At 45.1% G+C, this 26,264-nt stretch overlaps 1 protein-coding gene across 1 annotated transcript in view; it reads right to left on the bottom strand.

The window, feature by feature from the left end:
• The window catches only part of LOC110513287 (AT-rich interactive domain-containing protein 5B-like), a 100,924-nt gene extending 74,937 nt beyond the window's left edge, over window positions 1-25,987 (bottom strand). The window contains exons 1-3 of the mRNA XM_036972058.1: window positions 25,944-25,987; window positions 25,362-25,616; window positions 3,503-3,746 (exon numbers count right to left, since the gene is read on the bottom strand). Of these exons, the coding sequence (XP_036827953.1) occupies window positions 3,503-3,746; window positions 25,362-25,616; window positions 25,944-25,964 (520 nt within the window). The 5' untranslated portion in view covers window positions 25,965-25,987. The remainder of the gene's footprint in view (window positions 1-3,502; window positions 3,747-25,361; window positions 25,617-25,943) is intronic.
• Window positions 25,988-26,264: the final 277 nt, after the last annotated feature.

Genomic DNA, 26,264 nt, shown 5'->3' with positions numbered 1-26,264 from the left:
CATAGTGGAGTTTGGAGTGTGACTGTTTGAGGTTGTGGACAGGTGTCTTTTATACTGATAACAAGTTCAAACAGGTGCCATTAATACAGGTAACGAGTGGAGGACAGAGGAGCCTCTTAAAGAAGAAGTTACAGGTCTGTGAGAGCCAGAAAGCTTGTTTGTTGGTGACCAAATTAACTCAAGGGAAACATTTTTTTTTACATTGTTTGCAAACTGACTGATATGTGACATGAAATAACATGCAAAATAGGCCAATTATTATTATTTTGTTATAAAAAAAATTAGCTGAACAGGTGGGGCTCCAAACTGATTGAGGCCCTCTCCTGATCTCTTTCCATTCTTACAAAGACTTAGTACAGGGATTGTTGAAAGTTGGGACAATCATTATCTGGCACAAAAATGTCATTTTTATAGTTGAACATTTATTATTTAGGTATATTATTTGAGATTAAAAAATAAAATATAAAACATTTAGGGAATCGTATAAGGGGAAAGATTTGCTTTATCTAAATATTTTCTATATTAATCATATCAAATCAAATATGATTTGTCACATGCTTGGTAAACAACAGGTGTAGTAGACTGTCACACTCTGACCATCATTTGCGTTGTTTGTTTCTATGTTTTGTTTGGTCAGGGTGTGATATGAGTGGGCATTCTATGTTGCATGTCTAGTTAGTCTGTTTCTATGTGTTTTGGCCTGATATGGTTCTGAATCAGGGGCAGGTGTTTGTCGTTGTCTCTGATTGGGAACCATATTTAGGTAACCTGTTTTGTATTGTGGTTCGTGGGTTATTGCCTGTGTCTGCACTCGGTGGTCATAGCGTCTTGTTGTTTTTGTTGAACTGCTCTTCGTGTTCGTCCTTCAATAAGAGAAGAATGTATTCTAATCACGCTGTGCTTTGGTCTCCCCTTTACGACGATCGTGACACTAACAGTGAAATGCTGACTGACGGGCCCTTACCAACAATGCAGAGATATATTTTTTGAAATAGAAAAATAATAACATGAGGAATAAATACACAATGAATAATGATAACTTGGCTATATACACGGGGAGTCAGTACTGAGTCAATGTTCAGGGGTACCAGGTAATAACATGGTTATATACACGGGGAGTCAGTACTGAGTCAATGTTCAGGGGTACCAGGTAATAACATGGTTATATACACGGGGTGCCAATACTGAGTCAATGTGCAGGGGTACCAGGTAATAACATGGTTAAATACACGTTATATACACGGGGTGCCAATACTGAGTTGATGTGCAGGGGTACCAGGTAATAACATGGTTATATACACGGGGAGTCAGTACTGAGTCAATGTTCAGGGGTACCAGGTAATAACATGGTTATATACACGGGGTGTCAGTACTGAGTCGATGTGCAGGGGTACGAGGTAATAACATGGCTATATACAGGGAGTACCAGCTAATAACATGGTTATATACAGGGGTACCAGCTAATAACATGGTTATATACAGGGGTACCAGCTAATAACATGGTTATATACACGGGGTACCAGTACTGAGACGATGTGCAGGGGTACCAGGTAATTGAGGTAGATATGTAAATACTGCATGCTACAGACATGACCTCTACCTCATCATACTGCATGCTACAGACATGACCTCTACCTCGTCATACTGCATGCTACAGACATGACCTCTACCTCGTCATACTGCATGCTACAGACATGACCTCTACTTCATCATACTGCATGCTACAGACATGACCTCTACCTCATCATACTGCATGCTACAGACATGACCTCTACCTCATCATACTGCATGCTACAGACATGACCTCTACTTCATCATACTGCATGCTACAGACATGACATCTACCTCATCATACTGCATGCTACAGACATGACATCTACCTCATCATACTGCATGCTACAGACATGACCTCTACTTCATCATACTGCATGCTACAGACATGACATCTACCTCATCATACTGCATGCTACAGACATGACCTCTACCTCATCATACTGCATGCTACAGACATGACATCTACCTCATCATACTGCATGCTACAGACATGACCTCTACCTCGTCATACTGCATGCTACAGACATGACCTCTACCTCGTCATACTGCATGCTACAGACATGACCTCTACTTCATCATACTGCATGCTACAGACATGACATCTACCTCGTCATACTGCATGCTACAGACATGACATCTACCTCATCATACTGCATGCTACAGACATGACATCTACCTCATCATACTGCATGCTACAGACATGACCTCTACTTCATCATACTGCATGCTACAGACATGACATCTACCTCGTCATACTGCATGCTACAGACATGACCTCTACCTCGTCATACTGCATGCTACAGACATGACCTCTACCTCGTCATACTGCATGCTACAGACATGACCTCTACTTCATCATACTGCATGCTACAGACATGACCTCTACTTCATCATACTGCATGCTACAGACATGACATCTACCTCATCATACTGCATGCTACAGACATGACCTCTACCTCGTCATACTGCATGCTACAGACATGACCTCTACCTCGTCATACTGCATGCTACAGACATGACCTCTACTTCATCATACTGCATGCTACAGACATGACATCTACCTCGTCATACTGCATGCTACAGACATGACATCTACCTCATCATACTGCATGCTACAGACATGACATCTACCTCATCATACTGCATGCTACAGACATGACCTCTACCTCGTCATACTGCATGCTACAGACATGACCTCTACCTCGTCATACTGCATGCTACAGACATGACCTCTACCTCGTCATACTGCATGCTACAGACATGACCTCTACCTCGTCATACTGCATGCTACAGACATGACCTCTACCTCATCATACTGCATGCTACAGACATGACCTCTACCTCGTCATACTGCATGCTACAGACATGACCTCTACCTCGTCATACTGCATGCTACAGACATGACCTCTACTTCATCATACTGCATGCTACAGACATGACATCTACCTCGTCATACTGCATGCTACAGACATGACCTCTACTTCATCATACTGCATGCTACAGACATGACCTCTACTTCATCATACTGCATGCTACAGACATGACCTCTACCTCGTCATACTGCATGCTACAGACATGACCTCTACCTCATCATACTGCATGCTACAGACATGACCTCTACTTCATCATACTGCATGCTACAGACATGACATCTACCTTGTCATACTGCATGCTACAGACATGACCTCTACTTCATCATACTGCATGCTACAGACATGACCTCTACCTCATCATACTGCATGCTACAGACATGACCTCTACTTCATCATACTGCATGCTACAGACATGACCTCTACCTCGTCATACTGCATGCTACAGACATGACCTCTACCTCATCATACTGCATGCTACAGACATGACCTCTACCTCATCATACTGCATGCTACAGACATGAACAGCTGAGATGTAAGAGCGTAAAGTCAGAGAGAAAGAGAAATGCCAGTGTTACCTAGTTGAGTCTTTTCCTTTAAAACGTATTTGAAGTTGAGGCCGCTGTTGAGTGTTGACTCTCTGTACCGGTGGAGGACGGGGGTGTCTCTCTGTCCATTCTTCTCCAGCTCTTGGAGCACCTCACTGGGCTTTAGAGGTGCAGCCTTCAGGCCCCTGCTCCAGCCTGAAGAGTCCCATACAGTCCATCTGACCAGGTCCTGTAACTTCACCACCACCTTCTCAGACACAGCCAGCACCTCATCCTGCAGACAGGGGGGAGATAATATAATGGAATATCATATCATATAACAAAGTAGTTCAAACATGAGACAATTTAGGAGGGGGGCATATTAAACGCAACAGCACCATCACACAGAGAGAGAGGATGTCTTCCTGAGTCAGACCCACTCCATCACACCAGCTCCATCACAGAGAGAGCTTCTTCCTGAGTCAGACCAGCTCCATCACAGAGAGAGCTTCTTCCTGAGTCAGACCAGCTCCATCACAGAGAGAGCTTCTTCCTGAGTCAGACCCGCTCCATCACAGAGAGAGAGGATGTCTTCCTGAGTCAGACCAGCTCCATCACAGAGAGAGCTTCTTCCTGAGTCAGACCAGCTCCATCACAGAGAGAGCTTCTTCCTGAGTCAGACCCGCTCCATCACAGAGAGAGCTTCTTCCTGAGTCAGACCAGCTCCATCACACCAGCTCCATCACAGAGAGAGCTTCTTCCTGAGTCAGACCAGCTCCATCACAGAGAGAGCTTCTTCCTGAGTCAGACCAGCTCCATCACAGAGAGAGCTTCTTCCTGAGTCAGACCAGCTCCATCACAGAGAGAGCTTCTTCCTGAGTCAGACCAGCTCCATCACACCAGCTCCATCACAGAGAGAGCTTCTTCCTGAGTCAGACCAGCTCCATCACAGAGAGAGCTTCTTCCTGAGTCAGACCCGCTCCATCACAGAGAGAGCTTCTTCCTGAGTCAGACCCGCTCCATCACACCAGCTCCATCACAGAGAGAGCTTCTTCCTGAGTCAGACCCGCTCCATCACACCAGCTCCATCACAGAGAGAGCTTCTTCCTGAGTCAGACCAGCTCCATCACAGAGAGAGCTTCTTCCTGAGTCAGACCCGCTCCATCACACCAGCTCCATCACAGAGAGAGCTTCTTCCTGAGTCAGACCAGCTCCATCACAGAGAGAGCTTCTTCCTGAGTCAGACCCGCTCCATCACACCAGCTCCATCACAGAGAGAGCTTCTTCCTGAGTCAGACCAGCTCCATCACAGAGAGAGCTTCTTCCTGAGTCAGACCCGCTCCATCACACCAGCTCCATCACAGAGAGAGCTTCTTCCTGAGTCAGACCAGCTCCATCACAGAGAGAGAGGATATCTTCCTGAGTCAGACCAGCTCCATCACAGAGAGAGCTTCTTCCTGAGTCAGACCAGCTCCATCACAGAGAGAGCTTCTTCCTGAGTCAGACCCGCTCCATCACACCAGCTCCATCACAGAGAGAGCTTCTTCCTAAGTCAGACCAGCTCCATCACAGAGAGAGCTTCTTCCTGAGTCAGACCCGCTCCATCACACCAGCTCCATCACAGAGAGAGCTTCTTCCTGAGTCAGACCAGCTCCATCACAGAGAGAGAGGATATCTTCCTGAGTCAGACCAGCTCCATCACAGAGAGAGCTTCTTCCTGAGTCAGACCCACTCCATCACACCAGCTCCATCACAGAGAGAGCTTCTTCCTGAGTCAGACCAGCTCCATCACAGAGAGAGCTTCTTCCTGAGTCAGACCCACTCCATCACACCAGCTCCATCACAGAGAGAGAGGATATCTTCCTGAGTCAGACCAGCTCCATCACAGAGAGAGAGCTTGTCTTCCTGAGTCAGACCAGCTCCATCACAGAGAGAGAGGATATCTTCCTGAGTCAGACCAGCTCCATCACAGAGAGAGAGCTTGTCTTCCTGAGTCAGACCAGCTCCATCACAGAGAGAGAGGATATCTTCCTGAGTCAGACCAGCTCCATCACAGAGAGAGAGCTTGTCTTCCTGAGTCAGACCAGCTCCATCACAGAGAGAGAGGATATCTTCCTGAGTCAGACCAGCTCCATCACAGAGAGAGAGGATATCTTCCTGAGTCAGACCAGCTCCATCACAGAGAGAGAGGATATCTTCCTGAGTCAGACCAGCTCCATCACAGAGAGAGAGCTTGTCTTCCTGACAAATAACAATAACAATATTATATATATATAGACCACCGGTCAAAAGTTTGAAGACATTTAGAAATGTCCTTTATTTAACTAGGCAAGTCAGAATCCTCCTATATAGTTCCATCTCACATTACTATAGAACCATTCTATATAGCTCCATCTCCCATTACTATAGAATCATCCTATATAGCTCCATCTCCCATTACTATAGAACCATCCTATATAGCTCCATCTCCCATTACTATAGAACCATCCTATATAGCTCCATCTCCCATTACTATAGAATCATCCTATATAGCTCCATCTCCCATTACTATAGAACCATCCTATATAGCTCCATCTCCCATTACTATAGAGTCATCCTATATAGCTCCATCTCCCATTACTATAGAGTCATCCTATATAGTTCCATCTCACATTACTATAGTCATCCTATATAGCTCCATCTCCCATTACTATAGAGTCATCCTATATAGTTCCATCTCACATTACTATAGTCATCCTATATAGCTCCATCTCCCATTACTATAGAGTCATCCTATATAGTTCCATCTCACATTACTATAGTCATCCTATATAGCTCCATCTCCCATTACTATAGAACCATCCTATTTAGCTCCATCCCCCATTACTATATAACCATCCTATATAGCTCCATCTCCCATTACTATAGAGTCATCCTATATAGCTCCATCTCCCATTACAAACCTACATTTAGTATTTTTCATTTTTCCATTATCTAATTTGTATTGCACCAATCTATGTACTTGTATTATTGTGTTATTATCCATTTTTCATGTTCTATATTTTCTATATCTATAAGAATGTTTCTATTCACAGAGTTAATTAATCGTGTTAAATTCTATGTTCTGTAGAGGTGAACATGGAATGACAAAGACATGTTCAAGAGTTCCAGAGTAAAAACAAAACATTTGTCTATTTGAACCTCAAAATGGCCAATTCCGTAGGAATCACATCAGACTAGAATTTCCACCTTGAAAACAGAAGCCCAGTTCTGACTTACATCCCTCTATTATAAGTAACAGTTCTGACTATAGTCCTCTATTATAAGTAACAGTTCTGACTACAGTCCTCTACTATAAGTAACAGTTCTGACTATAGTCCTCTACTATAAGTAACAGTTCTGACTACAGTCCTCTACTATAAGTAACAGTTCTGACTATAGTCCTCTACTATAAGTAACAGTTCTGACTATAGTCCTCTACTATAAGTAACAGTTCTGACTTACATCCCTCTACTATAAGTAACAGTTCTGACTATAGTCCTCTACTATAAGTAACAGTTCTGACTACAGTCCTCTACTATAAGTAACAGTTCTGACTATAGTCCTCTACTATAAGTAACAGTTCTGACTACAGTCCTCTACTATAAGTAACAGTTCTGACTATAGTCCTCTACTATAAGTAACAGTTCTGACTACAGTCCTCTATTATAAGTAACAGTTCTGACTACAGTCCTCTATTATAAGTAACAGTTCTGACTACAGTCCTCTACTATAAGTAACAGTTCTGACTATAGTCCTCTACTATAAGTAACAGTTCTGACTACAGTCCTCTATTATAAGTAACAGTTCTGACTATAGTCCTCTACTATAAGTAACAGTTCTGACTACAGTCCTCTACTATAAGTAACAGTTCTGACTATAGTCCTCTACTATAAGTAACAGTTCTGACTACAGTCCTCTACTATAAGTAACAGTTCTGACTATAGTCCTCTACTATAAGTAACAGTTCTGACTATAGTCCTCTATTATAAGTAACAGTTCTGACTACAGTCCTCTATTATAAGTAACAGAAGCCCAGTTCTGACTATAGTCCTCTACTATAAGTAACAGTTCTGACTACAGTCCTCTATTATAAGTAACAGAAGCCCAGTTCTGACTAGTCCTCTACTATAAGTAACAGTTCTGACTACAGTCCTCTACTATAAGTAACAGTTCTGACTATAGTCCTCTACTATAAGTAACAGTTCTGACTACAGTCCTCTACTATAAGTAACAGTTCTGACTACAGTCCTCTACTATAAGTAACAGTTCTGACTACAGTCCTCTACTATAAGTAACAGTTCTGACTATAGTCCTCTATTATAAGTAACAGTTCTGACTACAGTCCTCTACTATAAGTAACAGTTCTGACTATAGTCCTCTATTATAAGTAACAGTTCTGACTACAGTCCTCTACTATAAGTAACAGTTCTGACTACAGTCCTCTACTATAAGTAACAGTTCTGACTATAGTCCTCTACTATAAGTAACAGTTCTGACTATAGTCCTCTACTATAAGTAACAGTTCTGACTACAGTCCTCTACTATAAGTAACAGCTTTCAGACCTGCTCCAGCGCTCTGCACAATAATCATTCCAGTGTGGAGGGAGGGACTGTAGGCATCTGTTTTCATGCACCTATAAAACCAAGTGGGTTAAACATTATTAAACCTAATGGCGACGCAGCAAACTTTACCTCCTTATTGGCTGGCTGATCTGGAGAATATTTAGTAATAACTCTTCTTCCTGATAGTTCAGTTTGTTTACCTTGTGGTTGTAAACCGTGTTCTAAGAAACATTCAAAGAATCCATTCTAATGGTTTAAAGGTTTCCATGTTTTAGATTTGAAGCTCTGCAAAACAATTGGCTCTTGGTAATGACACTTCAGGGGGAACGGAGGAATTAGCCGCTCAGAGGGGAGAGCTGTAAAGCAACAGAGAGAGAGAGGGGGGGGGGGGTGAGAGAGAGAGACAGAGAGGGTGGGGAGTCGAGAGAGAGAGAGGGAGAGAGGGGGGGAGCGAGAGAGAGAGAGAGAGAGAGAGAGAGAGAGAGAGAGAGAGGGAGAGAGAGAGAGGGGGGGGCAAGAGAGAGAGAGGGGGAGAGGGCAGAGAGAAAGGGCAGAGATATAGAGGGAGAGAAGGCAGAGAGAGAGAGAGGGAGAGGGAGAGGGCAGAGAGAAAGGGCAGAGATATAGAGGGAGAGAAGGCAGAGAGAGAGAGAGGGAGAGAAGGCAGAGAGAGAGGGGGAGAGGGCAGAGAGAGAGGGGGAGAGGGCAGAGAGAGAGAAAGGGAGCCCCAGAGCTTTGAGCAGAGCGGTAACAGAGGCTCAAAGTGAAGCAGCAGTAATGTTGAGAAACCCACTAACAGTTTTACACAGAATGTTTCACTCCAGTGCTTCAGGGGTCGGGCCAAGAATTCCCCAGGTCACTGCAGATTTGTCCACCTGCTTGCACGCCTATTGAGTTATTGACCTGCTAACATGAACAATGTGCTCAGCAGACACAGAGGGGAAAGCTTTGCTTTGCTGTTAAAAGTTAAATGAACAATTGTTTCTTTCAATAATTGATCTAGTTCAAAGCCTGAGTTAATTACATGGTGGGATCTGATAAAACATGACACCACAGCTGAAATAAAGCCTCTATATCAGAAAATACATCTGTCATATTAGGCCGCTAGAAGAATCCAAACTGTTGAGGATCAGACTGCTAATCTGCATGTGGATCGCTGGAAGAATCCAAACTGTTGAGGATCAGACTGCTAATCTGCATGTGGATCTCAGTATGACAAAACAACATGGCTGCCTCACATTTGAAGTGTTGATATTCCACATTGCTGATATTGTGATGTATCGTTATTATTATTAAAATAAGTCTTTACTTCCTCTCCCCTTCTCTCTAAACAGCAGTGTGATTTCCTCTGAGCTCTATGAGAAAGATAAGAATGTCTGGGGACACCAGCGTGTTCAGTTCAGGAAACTATTCTGACGACCACTGTGAATGTCTGGGGACACCAGCGTGTTCAGTTCAGGAAACTATTCTGACTACCACTGTGAATGTCTGGGGACACCAGCGTGTTCAGTTCAGGAAACTATTCTGACTACCACTGTGAATGTCTGGGGACACCAGCGTGTTCAGTTCAGGAAACTATTCTGACTACCACTGTGAATGTCTGGGGACACCAGCGTGTTCAGTTCAGGAAACTATTCTGACTAACACTGTGAATGTCTGGGGACACCAGCGTGTTCAGTTCAGGAACCTATTCTGACTACCACTGTGAATGTCTGGGGACACCAGCGTGTTCAGTTCAGGAAACTATTCTGACTACCACTGTGAATGTCTGGGGACACCAGCGTGTTCAGTTCAGGAACCTATTCTGACGACCACTGTGAATGTCTGGGGACACCAGCGTGTTCAGTTCAGGAAACTATTCTGACTACCACTGTGAATGTCTGGGGACACCAGCGTGTTCAGTTCAGGAAACTATTCTGACTACCACTGTGAATGTCTGGGGACACCAGCGTGTTCAGTTCAGGAACCTATTCTGACTACCACTGTGAATGTCTGGGGACACCAGCGTGTTCAGTTCAGGAACCTATTCCACTAACACTGTGAATGTCTGGGGACACCAGCGTGTTCAGATCAGGAAACTATTCTGACTACCACTGTGAATGTCTGGGGACACCAGCGTGTTCAGTTCAGGAACCTATTCTGACTAACATTGTGAATGTCTGGGGACACCAGCGTGTTCAGTTCAGGAAACTATTCTGACTACCACTGTGAATGTCTGGGGACACCAGCGTGTTCAGATCAGGAACCTATTCTGACTACCACTGTGAATGTCTGGGGACACCAGCGTGTTCAGTTCAGGAAACTATTCTGACTACCACTGTGAATGTCTGGGGACACCAGCGTGTTCAGTTCAGGAACCTATTCTGACTAACACTGTGAATGTCTGGGGACACCAGCGTGTTCAGTTCAGGAAACTATTCTGACTAACACTGTGAATGTCTGGGGACACCAGCGTGTTCAGTTCAGGAACCTATTCTGACGACCACTGTGAATGTCTGGGGACACCAGCGTGTTCAGTTCAGGAAACTATTCTGACTAGCACTGTGAATGTCTGGGGACACCAGCGTGTTCAGTTCAGGAACCTATTCTGACGACCACTGTGAATGTCTGGGGACACCAGCGTGTTCAGTTCAGGAAACTATTCTGACTAACACTGTGAATGTCTGGGGACACCAGCGTGTTCAGTTCAGGAAACTATTCTGACTACCACTGTGAATGTCTGGGGACACCAGCGTGTTCAGATCAGGAAACTATTCTGACGACCACTGTGAATGTCTGGGGACACCAGCGTGTTCAGTTCAGGAACCTATTCTGACTAGCACTGTGAATGTCTGGGGACACCAGCGTGTTCAGTTCAGGAACCTATTCTGACTACCACTGTGAATGTCTGGGGACACCAGCGTGTTCAGTTCAGGAAACTATTCTGACTAACACTGTGAATGTCTGGGGACACCAGCGTGTTCAGTTCAGGAAACTATTCTGACTACCACTGTGAATGTCTGGGGACACCAGCGTGTTCAGTTCAGGAACCTATTCTGACGACCACTGTGAATGTCTGGGGACACCAGCGTGTTCAGTTCAGGAAACTATTCTGACTAGCACTGTGAATGTCTGGGGACACCAGCGTGTTCAGTTCAGGAAACTATTCTGACTACCACTGTGAATGTCTGGGGACACCAGCGTGTTCAGTTCAGGAACCTATTCTGACGACCACTGTGGATGTCACACAGAACAATAGTACTTCACAAAGAAACAAGCTGATGATCTAATACATATGTTCCAGGCATGAAAATACAAACATGTCCGTGTGCCAAGCAGCAGATATATGTCTGGAAGTCTGCCGCACATTCCCTCTCCTCTCTCTGCACCCCCAGCCCAAGTCACAGGGCTGACTGAATAGTCCCAAGTCACAGGGCTGCCTGAATAGTCCCAAGTCACAGGGCTGCCTGAATAGTCCAAGTCACAGGGCTGCCTGAATAGTCCAAGTCACAGGGCTGCCTGAATAGTCCCAAGTCACAGGGCTGACTGAATAGTCCCAAGTCACAGGGCTGACTGAATAGTCCCAAGTCACAGGGCTGACTGAATAGTCCCAAGTCACAGGGCTGCCTGAATAGTCCCAAGTCACAGGGCTGCCTGAATAGTCCCAAGTCACAGGGCTGCCTGAATAGTCCAAGTCACAGGGCTGCCTGAATAGTCCAAGTCACAGGGCTGACTGTTTAGTCCCAAGTCACAGGGCTGACTGAATAGTCCCAAGTCACAGGGCTGTCTGTTTAGTCCCAAGTCACAGGGCTGACTGAATAGTCCAAGTCACAGGGCTGCCTGAATAGTCCAAGTCACAGGGCTGCCTGAATAGTCCAAGTCACAGGGCTGACTGAATAGTCCCAAGTCACAGGGCTGACTGAATAGTCCCAAGTCACAGGGCTGACTGAATAGTCCCAAGTCACAGGGCTGACTGAATAGTCCCAAGTCACAGGGCTGCCTGAATAGTCCCAAGTCACAGGGCTGCCTGAATAGTCCAAGTCACAGGGCTGCCTGAATAGTCCAAGTCACAGGGCTGACTGTTTAGTCCCAAGTCACAGGGCTGACTGAATAGTCCCAAGTCACAGGGCTGTCTGTTTAGTCCCAAGTCACAGGGCTGACTGAATAGTCCAAGTCACAGGGCTGACTGAATAGTCCCAAGTCACAGGGCTGACTGAATAGTCCCAAGTCACAAGGCTGCCTGAATAGTCCCACGTCACAGGGCTGCCTGAATAGTCCCAAGTCACAGGGCTGACTGTTTAGTCCAAGTCACAGGGCTGCCTGAATAGTCCCAAGTCACAGGGCTGCCTGTTTAGTGCCAAGTCACAGGGCTGACTGTTTAGTCCCAAGTCACAGGGCTGCCTGATTAGTCCCAAGTTACAGGGCTGCCTGATTAGTCCAAGTCACAGGGCTGCCTGAATAGTCCAAGTCACAGGGCTGCCTGTTTAGTCCCAAGTCACAGGGCTGACTGAATAGTCCCAAGTCACAGGGCTGCCTGAATAGTCCCAAGTCACAGGGCTGCCTGAATAGTCCCAAGTCACAGGGCTGCCTGAATAGTCCCAAGTCAAAGGGCTGACTGTTTAGTCCAAGTCACAGGGCTGCCTGAATAGTCCCAAGTCACAGGGCTGCCTGTTTAGTGCCAAGTCACAGGGCTGACTGTTTAGTCCCAAGTCACAGGGCTGCCTGATTAGTCACAAGTTACAGGGCTGCCTGATTAGTCCAAGTCACAGGGCTGCCTGAATAGTCCAAGTCACAGGGCTGCCTGTTTAGTCCCAAGTCACAGGGCTGCCTGTTTAGTCCCAAGTCACAGGGCTGACTGAATAGTCCCAAGTCACAGGGCTGTCTGTTTAGTCCCAAGTCACAGGGCTGCCTGAATAGTCCAAGTCACAGGGCTGCCTGAATAGTCCAAGTCACAGGGCTGCCTGAATAGTCCCAAGTCACAGGGCTGACTGTTTAGTCCAAGTCACAGGGCTGCCTGAATAGTCCCAAGTCACAGGGCTGCCTGTTTAGTGCCAAGTCACAGGGCTGACTGTTTAGTCCCAAGTCACAGGGCTGCCTGATTAGTCCCAAGTTACAGGGCTGCCTGATTAGTCCAAGTCACAGGGCTGCCTGAATAGTCCAAGTCACAGGGCTGCCTGTTTAGTCCCAAGTCACAGGGCTGCCTGTTTAGTCCCAAGTCACAGGGCTGACTGAATAGTCCCAAGTCACAGGGCTGTCTGTTTAGTCCCAAGTCACAGGGCTGCCTGAATAGTCCAAGTCACAGGGCTGCCTGAATAGTCCAAGTCACAGGGCTGCCTGTTTAGTCCCAAGTCACAGGGCTGCCTGTTTAGTCCCAAGTCACAGGGCTGCCTGAATTGTCCAAGTCACAGGGCTGCCTGTTTAGTCCCAAGTCACAGGGCTGCCTGTTTAGTCCCAAGTCACAGGGCTGACTGAATAGTCCCAAGTCACAGGGCTGCCTGTTTAGTCCCAAGTCACAGGGCTGCCTGAATAGTCCCAAGTCACAGGGCTGACTGTTTAGTCCCAAGTCACAGGGCTGCCTGTTTAGTCCCAAGCCACAGGGCTGACTGAATAGTCCCAAGTCACAGGGCTGACTGTTTAGTCCCAAGTCACAGGGCTGCCTGAATAGTCCAAGTAACAGGGCTGACTGTTTAGTCCAAGTCACAGGGCTGCCTGTTTAGTCCCAAGTCACAGGGCTGACTGAATAGTCCCAAGTCACAGGGCTGCCTGTTTAGTCCCAAGTCACAGGGCTGACTGAATAGTCCCAAGTCACAGGGCTGCCTGAATAGTCCAAGTCACAGGGCTGACTGTTTAGTCCAAGTCACAGGGCTGCCTGTTTAGTCCAAGTCACAGGGCTGCCTGTTTAGTCAAAGTCACAGGGCTGCCTGTTTAGTCCCAAGTCACAGGGCTGCCTGTTTAGTCCAAGTCACAGGGCTGCCTGAATAGTCCAAGTCACAGGGCTGACTGAATAGTCCCAAGTCACAGGGCTGACTGAATAGTCCCAAGTCACAGGGCTGACTGAATAGTCCCAAGTCACAGGGCTGACTGAAGAGTCCCAAGTCACAGGGCTGCCTGTTTAGTCCCAAGTCACAGGGCTGACTGAATAGTCCCAAGTCACAGGGCTGACTGAATAGTCCCAAGTCACAGGGCTGACTGAATAGTCCCAAGTCACAGGGCTGACTGAATAGTCCCAAGTCACAGGGCTGCCTGAATAGTCCCAAGTCACAGGGCTGACTGAATAGTCCCAAGTCACAGGGCTGCCTGAATAGTCCCAAGTCACAGGGTTTGTGTTGATGTGCAGTGTTACAACAGCTAGGTAGAGTAACATACAGTTGAGGGAGCGTAGTGTTACAACAGCTAGGTAGAGTAACATACAGTTGAGGGAGCTTAGTGTTGATGTGTAGTGTTACAACAGCTAGGTAGAGTAACATACAGTTGAGGGAGCGTAGTGTTACAACAGCTAGGTAGAGTAACATACAGTTGAGGGAGCGTAGTGTTACAACAGCTAGGTAGAGTAACATACAGTTGAGGGAGCGTAGTGTTACAACAGCTAGGTAGAGTAACATACAGTTGAGGGAGCGTAGTGTTACAACAGCTAGGTAGAGTAACATACAGTTGAGGGAGCGTAGTGTTACAACAGCTAGGTAGAGTAACATACAGTTGAGGGAGCGTAGTGTTACAACAGCTAGGTAGAGTAACATACAGTTGAGGGAGCGTAGTGTTACAACAGCTAGGCAGAGTAACATACAGTTGAGGGAGCGTAGTGTTACAACAGCTAGGTAGAGTAACATACAGTTGAGGGAGCTTAGTGTTGATGTGCAGTGTTACAACAGCTAGGCAGAGTAACATACAGTTGAGGGAGCGTAGTGTTACAACAGCTAGGTAGAGTAACATACAGTTGAGGGAGCTTAGTGTTGATGTGCAGTGTTACAACAGCTAGGCAGAGTAACATACAGTTGAGGGAGCTTAGTGTTGATGTGTAGTGTTACAACAGCTAGGCAGAGTAACATACAGTTGAGGGAGCTTAGTGTTGATGTGTAGTGTTGCAACAGCTAGGTAGAGTAACATACAGTTGAGGGAGCGTAATGTTACAACAGCTAGGCAGAGTTACATACAGTTGAGGGAGCTTAGTGTTGATGTGCAGTGTTACAACAGCTAGGCAGAGTAACATACAGTTGAGGGAGCGTAGTGTTACAACAGCTAGGCAGAGTAACATACAGTTGAGGGAGCTTAGTGTTGATGTGCAGTGTTACAACAGCTAGGTAGAGTAACATACAGTTGAGGGAGCGTAGGGTTACAACAGCTAGGCAGAGTAACATACAGTTGAGGGAGCTTAGTGTTGATGTGTAGTGTTACAACAGCTAGGCAGAGTAACATACAGTTGAGGGAGCTTAGTGTTGATGTGTAGTGTGACAACAGCTAGGTAGAGTAACATACAGTTGAGGGAGCTTAGTGTTGATGTGTAGTGTTGCAACAGCTAGGTAGAGTAACATACAGTTGAGGGAGTGTAGTGTTACAACAGCTAGGCAGAGTAACATAGTCAAACTGCTGATGGATTCAGATACTGATCTATTTATAGAAAGCTGTTTTACTTCTGCCTGACTAAAAGCATTATTCCTGGGGGTTGCCAGGACGGCCGCAGCTTCGGCAGTGTGCTGCTGATATTCACAGAGAGGAGAAAAGCTGTCCAACAACTGGCTCCAATATCATGGAAACCATGAGGACAATATACTTTAGTTTTGCTCCCAGGGTGCATCCCAAATGACACCCTATTCCTTCTTATTGCACTACTTTTGACCAGAGCCCATTGGTCCCCATAGTGCACTGGGGAACAGGATGTCATTTAAGACCATGGCCTAACCTCTTCTAGTTTCTGTTCTGTTCCAACTGATGACATCACACATAATAACACCACAGCCTTCCATCTGATTAATAAATACACAACAACTGATGACATCACACATAATAACACCACGGCCTTCCATCTGATTAATAAATACACAACAACTGATGACATCACACATAATAACACCACGGCCTTCCATCTGATTAATAAATACACAACAACTGATGACATCACACATAATAACACCACGGCCTTCCATCTGATTAATAAATACACAACAACTGATGACATAACACATAATAACACCACGGCCTTCCATCTGATTAATAAATACACAACAACTGATGACATCACACATAATAACACCACGGCCTTCCATCTGATTAATAAATACACAACAACTGATGGTTAATAAGGTAATAACATGGGCTACATTACACTGTGCTACCAGGTAATAACATGGGCTACATTACACTGTGCTACCAGGTAATAACATGGGCTACATTACACTGTGCTACCAGTTAATAACATGGCTACATTACACTGTGCTACCAGGTAATAACATGGGCTACATTACACTGTGCTACCAGTTAATAACATGGCTACATTACACTGTGCTACCAGGTAATAACATGGGCTACATTACACTGTGCTACCAGGTAATAACAGGGCTTCATTACACTGTGCTACCAGGTAATAACATGGGCTACATTACACTGTGCTACCAGGTAATAACAGGGCTACATTACACTGTGCTACCAGGTAATAACATGGGCTACATTACACTGTGCTACCAGGTAATAACATGGCTACATTACACTGTGCTACCAGGTAATAACATGGCTACATTACACTGTGCTACCAGGTAATAACAGGGCTACATTACACTGTGCTACCAGGTAATAACAGGGCTACATTACACTGTGCTACCAGGTAATAACAGGGCTACATTACACTGTGCTACCAGGTAATAACAGGGCTACATTACACTGTGCTACCAGGTAATAACATGGGCTACATTACACTGTGCTACCAGGTAATAACAGGGCTACATTACACTGTGCTACCAGGTAATAACATGGACTACATTACACTGTGCTACCAGGTAATAACATGGGCTACATTACACTGTGCTACCAGGTAATAACATGGGCTACATTACACTGTGCTACCAGGTAATAACATGGGCTACATTACACTGTGCTACCAGGTAATAACATGGCTACATTACACTGTGCTACCAGGTAATAACATGGGCTTCCTTACACTGTGCTATCTGGTAATAACATGGGCTACATTACACTGTGCTACCAGGTAATAACATGGGCTTCCTTACACTGTGCTACCAGGTAATAACATGGACTACATTACACTGTGCTACCAGGTAATAACATGGGCTACATTACACTGTGCTACCAGGTAATAACATGGGCTACATTACACTGTGCTACCAGGTAATAACATGGGCTACATTACACTGTGCTACCAGGTAATAACATGGGCTACATTACACTGTGCTACCAGGTAATAACATGGGCTACATTACACTGTGCTACCAGGTAATAACATGGGCTACATTACACTGTGCTGCCAGGTAATAACATGGGCTACATTACACTGTGCTACCAGGTAATAACAGGGCTACATTGCACTGTGCTATCAGGTAATAACATGGGCTACATTACACTGTGCTATCAGGTAATAACATGGGCTACATTACACTGTGCTACCAGGTAATAACATGGGCTTCATTACACTGTGCTACCAGGTAATAACAGGGCAACATTACACTGTGCTACCAGGTAATAACATGGGCTTCATTACACTGTGCTACCAGGTAATAACAGGGCTTCATTACACTGTCCTATCTGGTAATAACATGGCTACATTACACTGTGCTATCTGGTAATAACATGGGCTACATTACACTGTGCTATCAGGTAATAACATGGGCTACATTACACTGTGCTACCAGGTAATAACATGGGCTACATTACACTGTGCTACCAGTTAATAACAGGGCTACATTACACTGTGCTACCAGGTAATAACATGGGCTACATTACACTGTGCTACTAGGTAATACCAGGGCTACATTACACTGTGCTACCAGGTAATAACAGGGCAACATTACACTGTGCTACCAGGTAATAACATGGGCTACATTACACTGTGCTACCAGGTAATAACATGGCTACATTACACTGTGCTACCAGGTAATAACATGGCTACATTACACTGTGCTACCAGGTAATAACATGGCTACATTACACTGTGCTACAAGGTAATAACATGGCTACATTACACTGTGCTACCAGGTAATAACATGGCTACATTACACTGTGCTACCAGGTAATAACATGGCTACATTACACTGTGCTACCAGGTAATAACAGGGCTACATTACACTGTGCTACCAGGTAATAACATGGCTACATTACACTGTGTTACCAGGTAATAACATGGCTATATACAGGAAGTACCAGGTAATAACATGGCTATATACAGGAAGCACCAGGTAATAACATGGTTATATACAGGAAGTACCAGGTAATAACATGGTTATATACAGGAAGTACCAGGTAATAACATGGTTATATACAGGAAGTACCAGGTAATAACATGGCTATATACAGGAAGTACCAGGTAATAACATGGCTATATACAGGAAGTACCAGGTAATAACATAGCTATATACAGGAAGTACCAGGTAATAACATGGCTACATTACACTGTGCTACCAGGTAATAACATGGCTACATTACACTGTGCTACCAGGTAATAACATGGGCTTCATTACACTGTGCTATCTGGTAATAACATGGCTACATTACACTGTGCTACCAGGTAATAACAGGGCTACATTACACTGTGCTACCAGGTAATAACATGGCTACATTACACTGTGCTACAAGGTAATAACATGGCTATATACAGGAAATACCAGGTAATAACATGGCTATATACAGGAAGTAACAGGTAATAACTTGGCTACATACAGGAAGTACCAGTACTGAGTAAATGTGCAGGGGTACCAGGTAATGACATAGATAAGTACATATAGGTAAATCAAATCAAACTTTATTTGTCACCTGCGCCGAATACAACAGGTGTAGGTAGACCTTATTGTGAAATTCTTACTTACAAGCCATTAACCAACAGTGCAGAAAATATTTACCAAATAAACTAAAGTAAAAAAACAATAAAAAGTAACAGATTAAAATAACAATAACAAGGCAATATACAGGGGGTACCATTACTGAGTCAATGTGGAGGCTATATACAGGGGGTACCATTACTGAGTCAATGTGGAGGCTATATACAGGGAGTACCATTACTGAGTCAATGTGGAGGCTATATACAGGGGGGTACCATTACTGAGTCAATGTGGAGGCTATATACAGGGGGTACCATTACTGAGTCAATGTGGAGGCTATATACAGGGGGGTACCATTACTGAGTCAATGTGGAGGCTATATACAGGGGGGTACCATTACTGAGTCAATGTGGAGGCTATATACAGGGGGGTACCATTACTGAGTCAATGTGGAGGCTATATACAGGGGGGTACCATTACTGAGTCAATGTGGAGGCTATATACAGGGGGGTACCATTACTGAGTCAATGTGGAGGCTATATACAGGGGGGTACCATTACTGAGTCAATGTGGAGGCTATATACAGGGGGGTACCATTACTGAGTCAATGTGGAGGCTATATACAGGGGGGTACCATTACTGAGTCAATGTGGAGGCTATATACAGGGGGTACCATTACTGAGTCAATGTGGAGGCTATATACAGGGGGTACCATTACTGAGTCAATGTGGAGGCTATATACAGGGGGTACTGGTACAGAGTCAATGTGGAGGCTGTATACAGGGGGTACCGGTACAGAGTCAATGTGGAGGCTATATACAGGGGGTACCGGTACAGAGTCAATGTGGAGACTATATACAGGGGGTACCAGTACAGAGTCAATGTAGAGACTATATACAGGGGGTACCAGTACAGAGTCAATGTAGAGACTATATACAGGGGGTACCGGTACAGAGTCAATGTGGAGGCTATATACAGGGGGTACCAGTACAGAGTCAATGTGGAGGCTATATACAGGGGGGTACCATTACTGAGTCAATGTGGAGGCTATATACAGGGGGGTACCGGTACAGAGTCAATGTGGAGACTATATACAGGGGGTACCAGTACAGAGTCAATGTAGAGACTATATACAGGGGGTACCGGTACAGAGTCAATGTGGAGGCTATATACAGGGGGTACCAGTACAGAGTCAATGTGGAGGCTATATACAGGGGGTACCATTACTGAGTCAATGTGGAGGCTATATACAGGGGGGTACCATTACTGAGTCAATGTGGAGGCTATATACAGGGGGGTACCATTACTGAGTCAATGTGGAGGCTATATACAGGGGGGTACCATTACTGAGTCAATGTGGAGGCTACATACAGGGGGTACCATTACTGAGTCAATGTGGAGGCTATATACAGGGGGTACCAGTACAGAGTCAATGTGGAGGCTATATACAGGGGGTACCGGTACAGAGTCAATGTGGAGGCTATATACAGGGTGTTACGGTACAGAGTCAATGTGGAGGCTACATACAGGGGGTACCGGTACAGAGTCAATGTGGAGGCTATATACAGGGGGGTACCATTACTGAGTCAATGTGGAGGCTATATACAGGGGGTACCAGTACTGAGTCAATGTGGAGGCTATATACAGGGGGGTACCAGTACTGAGTCAATGTGGAGGCTATATACAGGGGGTACCATTACTGAGTCAATGTGGAGGCTATATACAGGGAGTACCATTACTGAGTCAATGTGGAGGCTATATACAGGGGGGTACCATTACTGAGTCAATGTGGAGGCTATATACAGGGAGTACCATTACTGAGTCAATGTGGAGGCTATATACAGGGGGTACCGGTACAGAGTCAATGTGGAGGCTATATACAGGGGGGTACCATTACTGAGTCAATGTGGAGGCTATATACAGGGGGGTACCATTACTGAGTCAATGTGGAGGCTATATACAGGGGGGTACCATTACTGAGTCAATGTGGAGGCTATATACAGGGGGGTACCATTACTGAGTCAATGTGGAGGCTATATACAGGGGGGTACCATTACTGAGTCAATGTGGAGGCTATATACAGGGGGTACCATTACTGAGTCAATGTGGAGGCTATATACAGGGGGGTACCATTACTGAGTCAATGTGGAGGCTATATACAGGGGGGTACCATTACTGAGTCAATGTGGAGGCTATATACAGGGGGTACCATTACTGAGTCAATGTGGAGGCTATATACAGGGGGTACCAGTACAGAGTCAATGTGGAGGCTATATACAGGGAGTACCGGTACAGAGTCAATGTGGAGACTATATACAGGGGGCACCGGTACAGAGTCAATGTGGAGGCTATATACAGGGGGTACCGGTACAGAGTCAATGTGGAGGCTATATACAGGGGGTACCATTACAGAGTCAATGTGGAGGCTATATACAGGGGGTACCATTACTGAGTCAATGTGGAGGCTATATACAGGGGGTACCATTACTGAGTCAATGTGGAGGCTATATACAGGGGGTACCGGTACAGAGTCAATGTGGAGGCTATATACAGGGGGTACCATTACTGAGTCAATGTGGAGGCTATATACAGGGGGTACCGGTACAGAGTCAATGTGGAGGCTATATACAGGGGGTACCATTACTGAGTCAATGTGGAGGCTATATACAGGGGGTACTATTACTGAGTCAATGTGGAGGCTATATACAGGGGGTACCATTACTGAGTCAATGTGGAGGCTATATACAGGGGGTACCGGTACAGAGTCAATGTGGAGGCTATATACAGGGGGTACCGGTACAGAGTCAATGTGGAGACTATATACAGGGGGTACTGGTACAGAGTCAATGTGGAGGCTATATACAGGGGGTACTGGTACAGAGTCAATGTGGAGGCTATATACAGGTGGTACTGGTACAGAGTCAATGTGGAAGCTATATACAGGGGGTACCGGTACAGAGTCAATGTAGAGGCTATATACAGGGGGTACCATTACTGAGTCAATGTGGAGGCTATATACAGGGGGTACCATTACTGAGTCAATGTGGAGGCTATATACAGGGGGTACTATTACTGAGTCAATGTGGAGGCTATATACAGGGGGTACCATTACTGAGTCAATGTGGAGGCTATATACAGGGGGTACCGGTACAGAGTCAATGTGGAGGCTATATACAGAGGGTACCGGTACAGAGTCAATGTGGAAGCTATATACAGGGGGTACCGGTACAGAGTCAATGTGGAGGCTATATACAGGGGGTACCATTACTGAGTCAATGTGGAGGCTATATACAGGGGGTACTATTACTGAGTCAATGTGGAGGCTATATACAGGGGGTACCATTACTGAGTCAATGTGGAGGCTATATACAGGGGGTACCGGTACAGAGTCAATGTGGAGGCTATATACAGGGGGTACCGGTACAGAGTCAATGTGGAGACTATATACAGGGGGTACTGGTACAGAGTCAATGTGGAGGCTATATACAGGGGGTACTGGTACAGAGTCAATGTGGAAGCTATATACAGGGGGTACCGGTACAGAGTCAATGTAGAGGCTATATACAGCGGGCACAGGTTAGTCTGGGTAATTTGTACATGTAGGTAGGGGTGACGTGACTATGCATAGATAATAAAGAGCTAGTAACAGCAGTGTAAATAGTCCGGTGGCCGTTTGAGAGAGTCTCTCTCTCTCTCTCTCTCTCTCTCTCTCTCTCTCTCTCTCTCTCTCTCTCTCTCTCTCTCTCTCTCTCTCTCTCTCTCTCTCTCTCTCTCTCTCTCTCTCTCTCTCTCTCTCTCTCTCTCTCTCTCTCTCTCTCTCTCTCTCTCTCTCTCTCTCTCTCTCTCTCTCTCTCTCTCTCTCTCTCTCTCTCTCTCTCTCTCTCTCTCTCACCTAATTTCCATTTTTATGGATAGGCATGTGAGTTATTCTGTACAAATGCTAATGTAATTCAGTTTTCCAATTTGCTGAGGGCAGTATAAATGTTGTGGCAGCGAGGGGCACTGTGGGTGTCAAATTACTAGTGGCCAGGTTCACACTCAATCACATTGTTGTTTAGATTCTCCATATGGGGCTAATTTTCCTACAGCTCTTAAAACATTCAGGAACTAATGGCTGACACACACACAGTTTAACATGATCAGATTACGTGACTAATCATTGATTATAACTGATCAATAAAACATACAATAACCCTAGCATCGGTTATCCTAAATTATAAACTGGGTGGTTCGAGAACTGAATGCTGATTGGCTGAATACCACGGGTATGACAAAACATGTATTTTTACTGCTCTTATTATATTGGTAACCAGTTTATAACAGCAATAAGGCACCTTGGGGGTTTGTGATATACGGCCAATATACCACGGCTAAGGGCTGAGTCCATGCACTCCGAGTTGGCTATATACCACACCCGCTCGTGCCTTATTGCTTAATTATACTGAACTTGTTTTGAATAAAGTGTTGTCCTTGGGCTGGTAATCCTATCCACCTTGCTGTCTCTGGAACACCTATCATGTAAACTGTAATTATTTATTGTCATGGGCCTAGTTAAATAAAGGGTCAATAAAAATGTAATTATAAAAAATGTACTCAACACATTTGAGAGAAAATAATTCACCATGCTTGTGGGAGGAGGAGGAGAGGAGGAGAAGGAGGAGGAGGGAGGAGGAAGAGGAGAGGGGGTGAAGGGGGATGGGAGGATGGGAGGAGGAGGAGGTGGAGGGGGGAGGAGGGGGATGGGAGCTTGGGAGGAGGAGGAGAGGAGGAGAAGGAGGAGGAGGAGGGAGGAGGAAGAGGAGAGGGGGTGTAGGGGGATGGGAGGATGGGAGGAGGAGGTGGAGGAGGGGGATGGGAGGAGGAGGAGAGGATGAGGGGGATGGGAGCTTAGGAGGAGGAGGAGAGGAGGTGGAGGGGAGACAGGGAAGGAGGAGGAGAGGAGGCGGGTAGGAGAGGAGGAGGGGTGGGAAGAGGGTAGCTCTAACAGATGACAAGTTAGTTAGAGGGTCTGAATATGGGTCTAGTTAACTGAACTAACAGCAGGTTAACTCTGGTTTTACTATTTTCCACCGTGTTACATTGACTAAACATCCAGCTCTATTCAGACTGAAGTTTCTCTAATATCCCCCATCGTTCATCTTTCTGCAGTGAGACCTTGACATTCTCCGGAGCAGCAGAGATACAGAAAACCTGTTGCTTATTATGAGAAGGAAATGTGATCCTCCGCTCCTCGGGGGGTTCAGTGAGAGAGGAGTTGTTTTCTTTGTAATGTGTCTGACTGATTACAGCAGCATAACAACATAAAATACATTCATCCTTTACTACGCTACATTAGCGATGTGGCCAGCCGCTGAGCGTTTCCACTCCATTGCCTTGTTCCATAATACATTACATTCTTGAAATAGCGCAGATAATAATGCACGCAGCGCAACTCATCAAGTCGATGCGGCAATTAAAGGGTTAAGTTTTCATGCATTTTTCTTTCTCACAAATTGCCCTGATAGCAGATGCCCCTATCAGCGATACGGAATGAAGCTGCAGCACTTTTCCGTAATAACCTTCACAAATGTCAGCCGACCCGTTAAGGCATCCCAGCTTGGTGCTTTATCTGCTTGTAAATCAATTCCCACAGCCCGGAGAGGGTATGGAGAAAATGTCCGCTTACAATACTTGTAGTCTAGTGTGAACGCAGCTGATTCAGGTCTATAATAAAGGCATTGCTTAACATTTGGAGCTGTCTAATAAACGTGACAGATCACATTCACAGACCGGCTGCCGCGGTCCTTCCCGCTCTAGGTTGTTAATGTAGCTTTACAAAACGCACATGACAATCAAGAATTCCAATTCATCATATTGACAACCAGTCATGAGGCAATCTGCTCGACACTGACAAAATACGGCTTTTGATTAATGGTCTCATGCTTAGGATATCCGCACGGTTCTACTAAACGGGGATATGAAATATGAAAAGTAGTGATCTAACAACTTTATAATATCACAATCGATGCTTTCACACAGATGGCCAATATATATATATATATATATATAGGCCTATTTCATCAAACTAAAATAAGCGACAAAACAAAATGACTAGTCAGCGCTAGAGCCAGGGGATTGTGTAGAGAGGACAGCAGGTAATTTCAGGCCCCATTAGTAGCCTATGTGACATGAATAACCGCATCGGTTGTCTCACTAGAGGAAATACGAGGTGTTATCCGTTTTTGTGTCACACAGAAAGCGGAATCGAGATAGCAGCTCCATTTTGGTCATACCACCGACACAGACATTATTTTAAATGTTATTCGCAGAAGAATGCAGTCTATAATTTATCACACAAAGTATAAGGCAGAAAGAAAATGTGTAATCACCTCTCCGTGACTGACAGTCCGTCCCTGAGGGGTGTCTTCGGGGAGAAAATAAAGTTTGGAGCTGGATAAAAGTTGTTTTCTGCTTCTTTCTTCCCATAACAGCTGTAGCTCCGCTATGCAGAGCGGTTCCCCGGGTCTACACCTCACTAGGAAAAAGTCTCCCAGAGACAGGATCCGAGGATTGGCTTCAATGTCAAACCTAAAAGCCTTGTAGAAAATGTAAGGTCCGTGAAAACCGCAAGGTGAGCCGAGCCACTGCGGAAACAGCGATAAGTCATTCATTTCACGGATCACCCAGTACCAGGCATATAAAACAAGCACAAATCAAAAGCAACATGCACTTGATTGAATTGAAACGTTAAAACCGTATAACGATCGCAATATGATTTAAAGGGTACTTTTTTAAAAAACAAATGATCTGATAGAACATAATGATTTATAAAATAGCCTATAAAATGTTGTTAAAAAGTTTCCTGTATTCATGCATTATTATTATATATAACACAATATCCGTAACTTTGGCTTCCATCACTAAGAAATTAAATGCGATAAAAGAGAATCGGGGTAGATAATGATAAATACCGTGAGTGAGTTGGGCTCCATCTCGACGCTCTCAACATTCACTCCAAAACTGTCCGCTTGAATGGACTGCTAAACGGTCCTGGAAGGGAGCAATATATGCGCACGCAGTATTGCGTCCTGCGTCAATATGAAATCTAAATATTAGCAATCTAGTACACCCAAAATGTATGAAAATGTAGTCTAATATTTCTTCAGTGTACTTTATTTCAAATGTACATTTTTGTTGTAGAATTGCAAAAGGAAATAGCCATGATAAATTCCAAAAGGCATGGGTGCATGCCCTCATAGAGAGGCTGGTGTGAAATCCATATCCATTAAAAC

Source organism: Oncorhynchus mykiss, unplaced genomic scaffold (genome assembly GCF_013265735.2).
Source record: "Oncorhynchus mykiss isolate Arlee unplaced genomic scaffold, USDA_OmykA_1.1 un_scaffold_119, whole genome shotgun sequence".
In the NCBI taxonomy this organism is placed as follows: Eukaryota; Metazoa; Chordata; class Actinopteri; order Salmoniformes; family Salmonidae; genus Oncorhynchus; species Oncorhynchus mykiss.
This window is presented reverse-complemented; position numbering and strand designations above follow the sequence as displayed.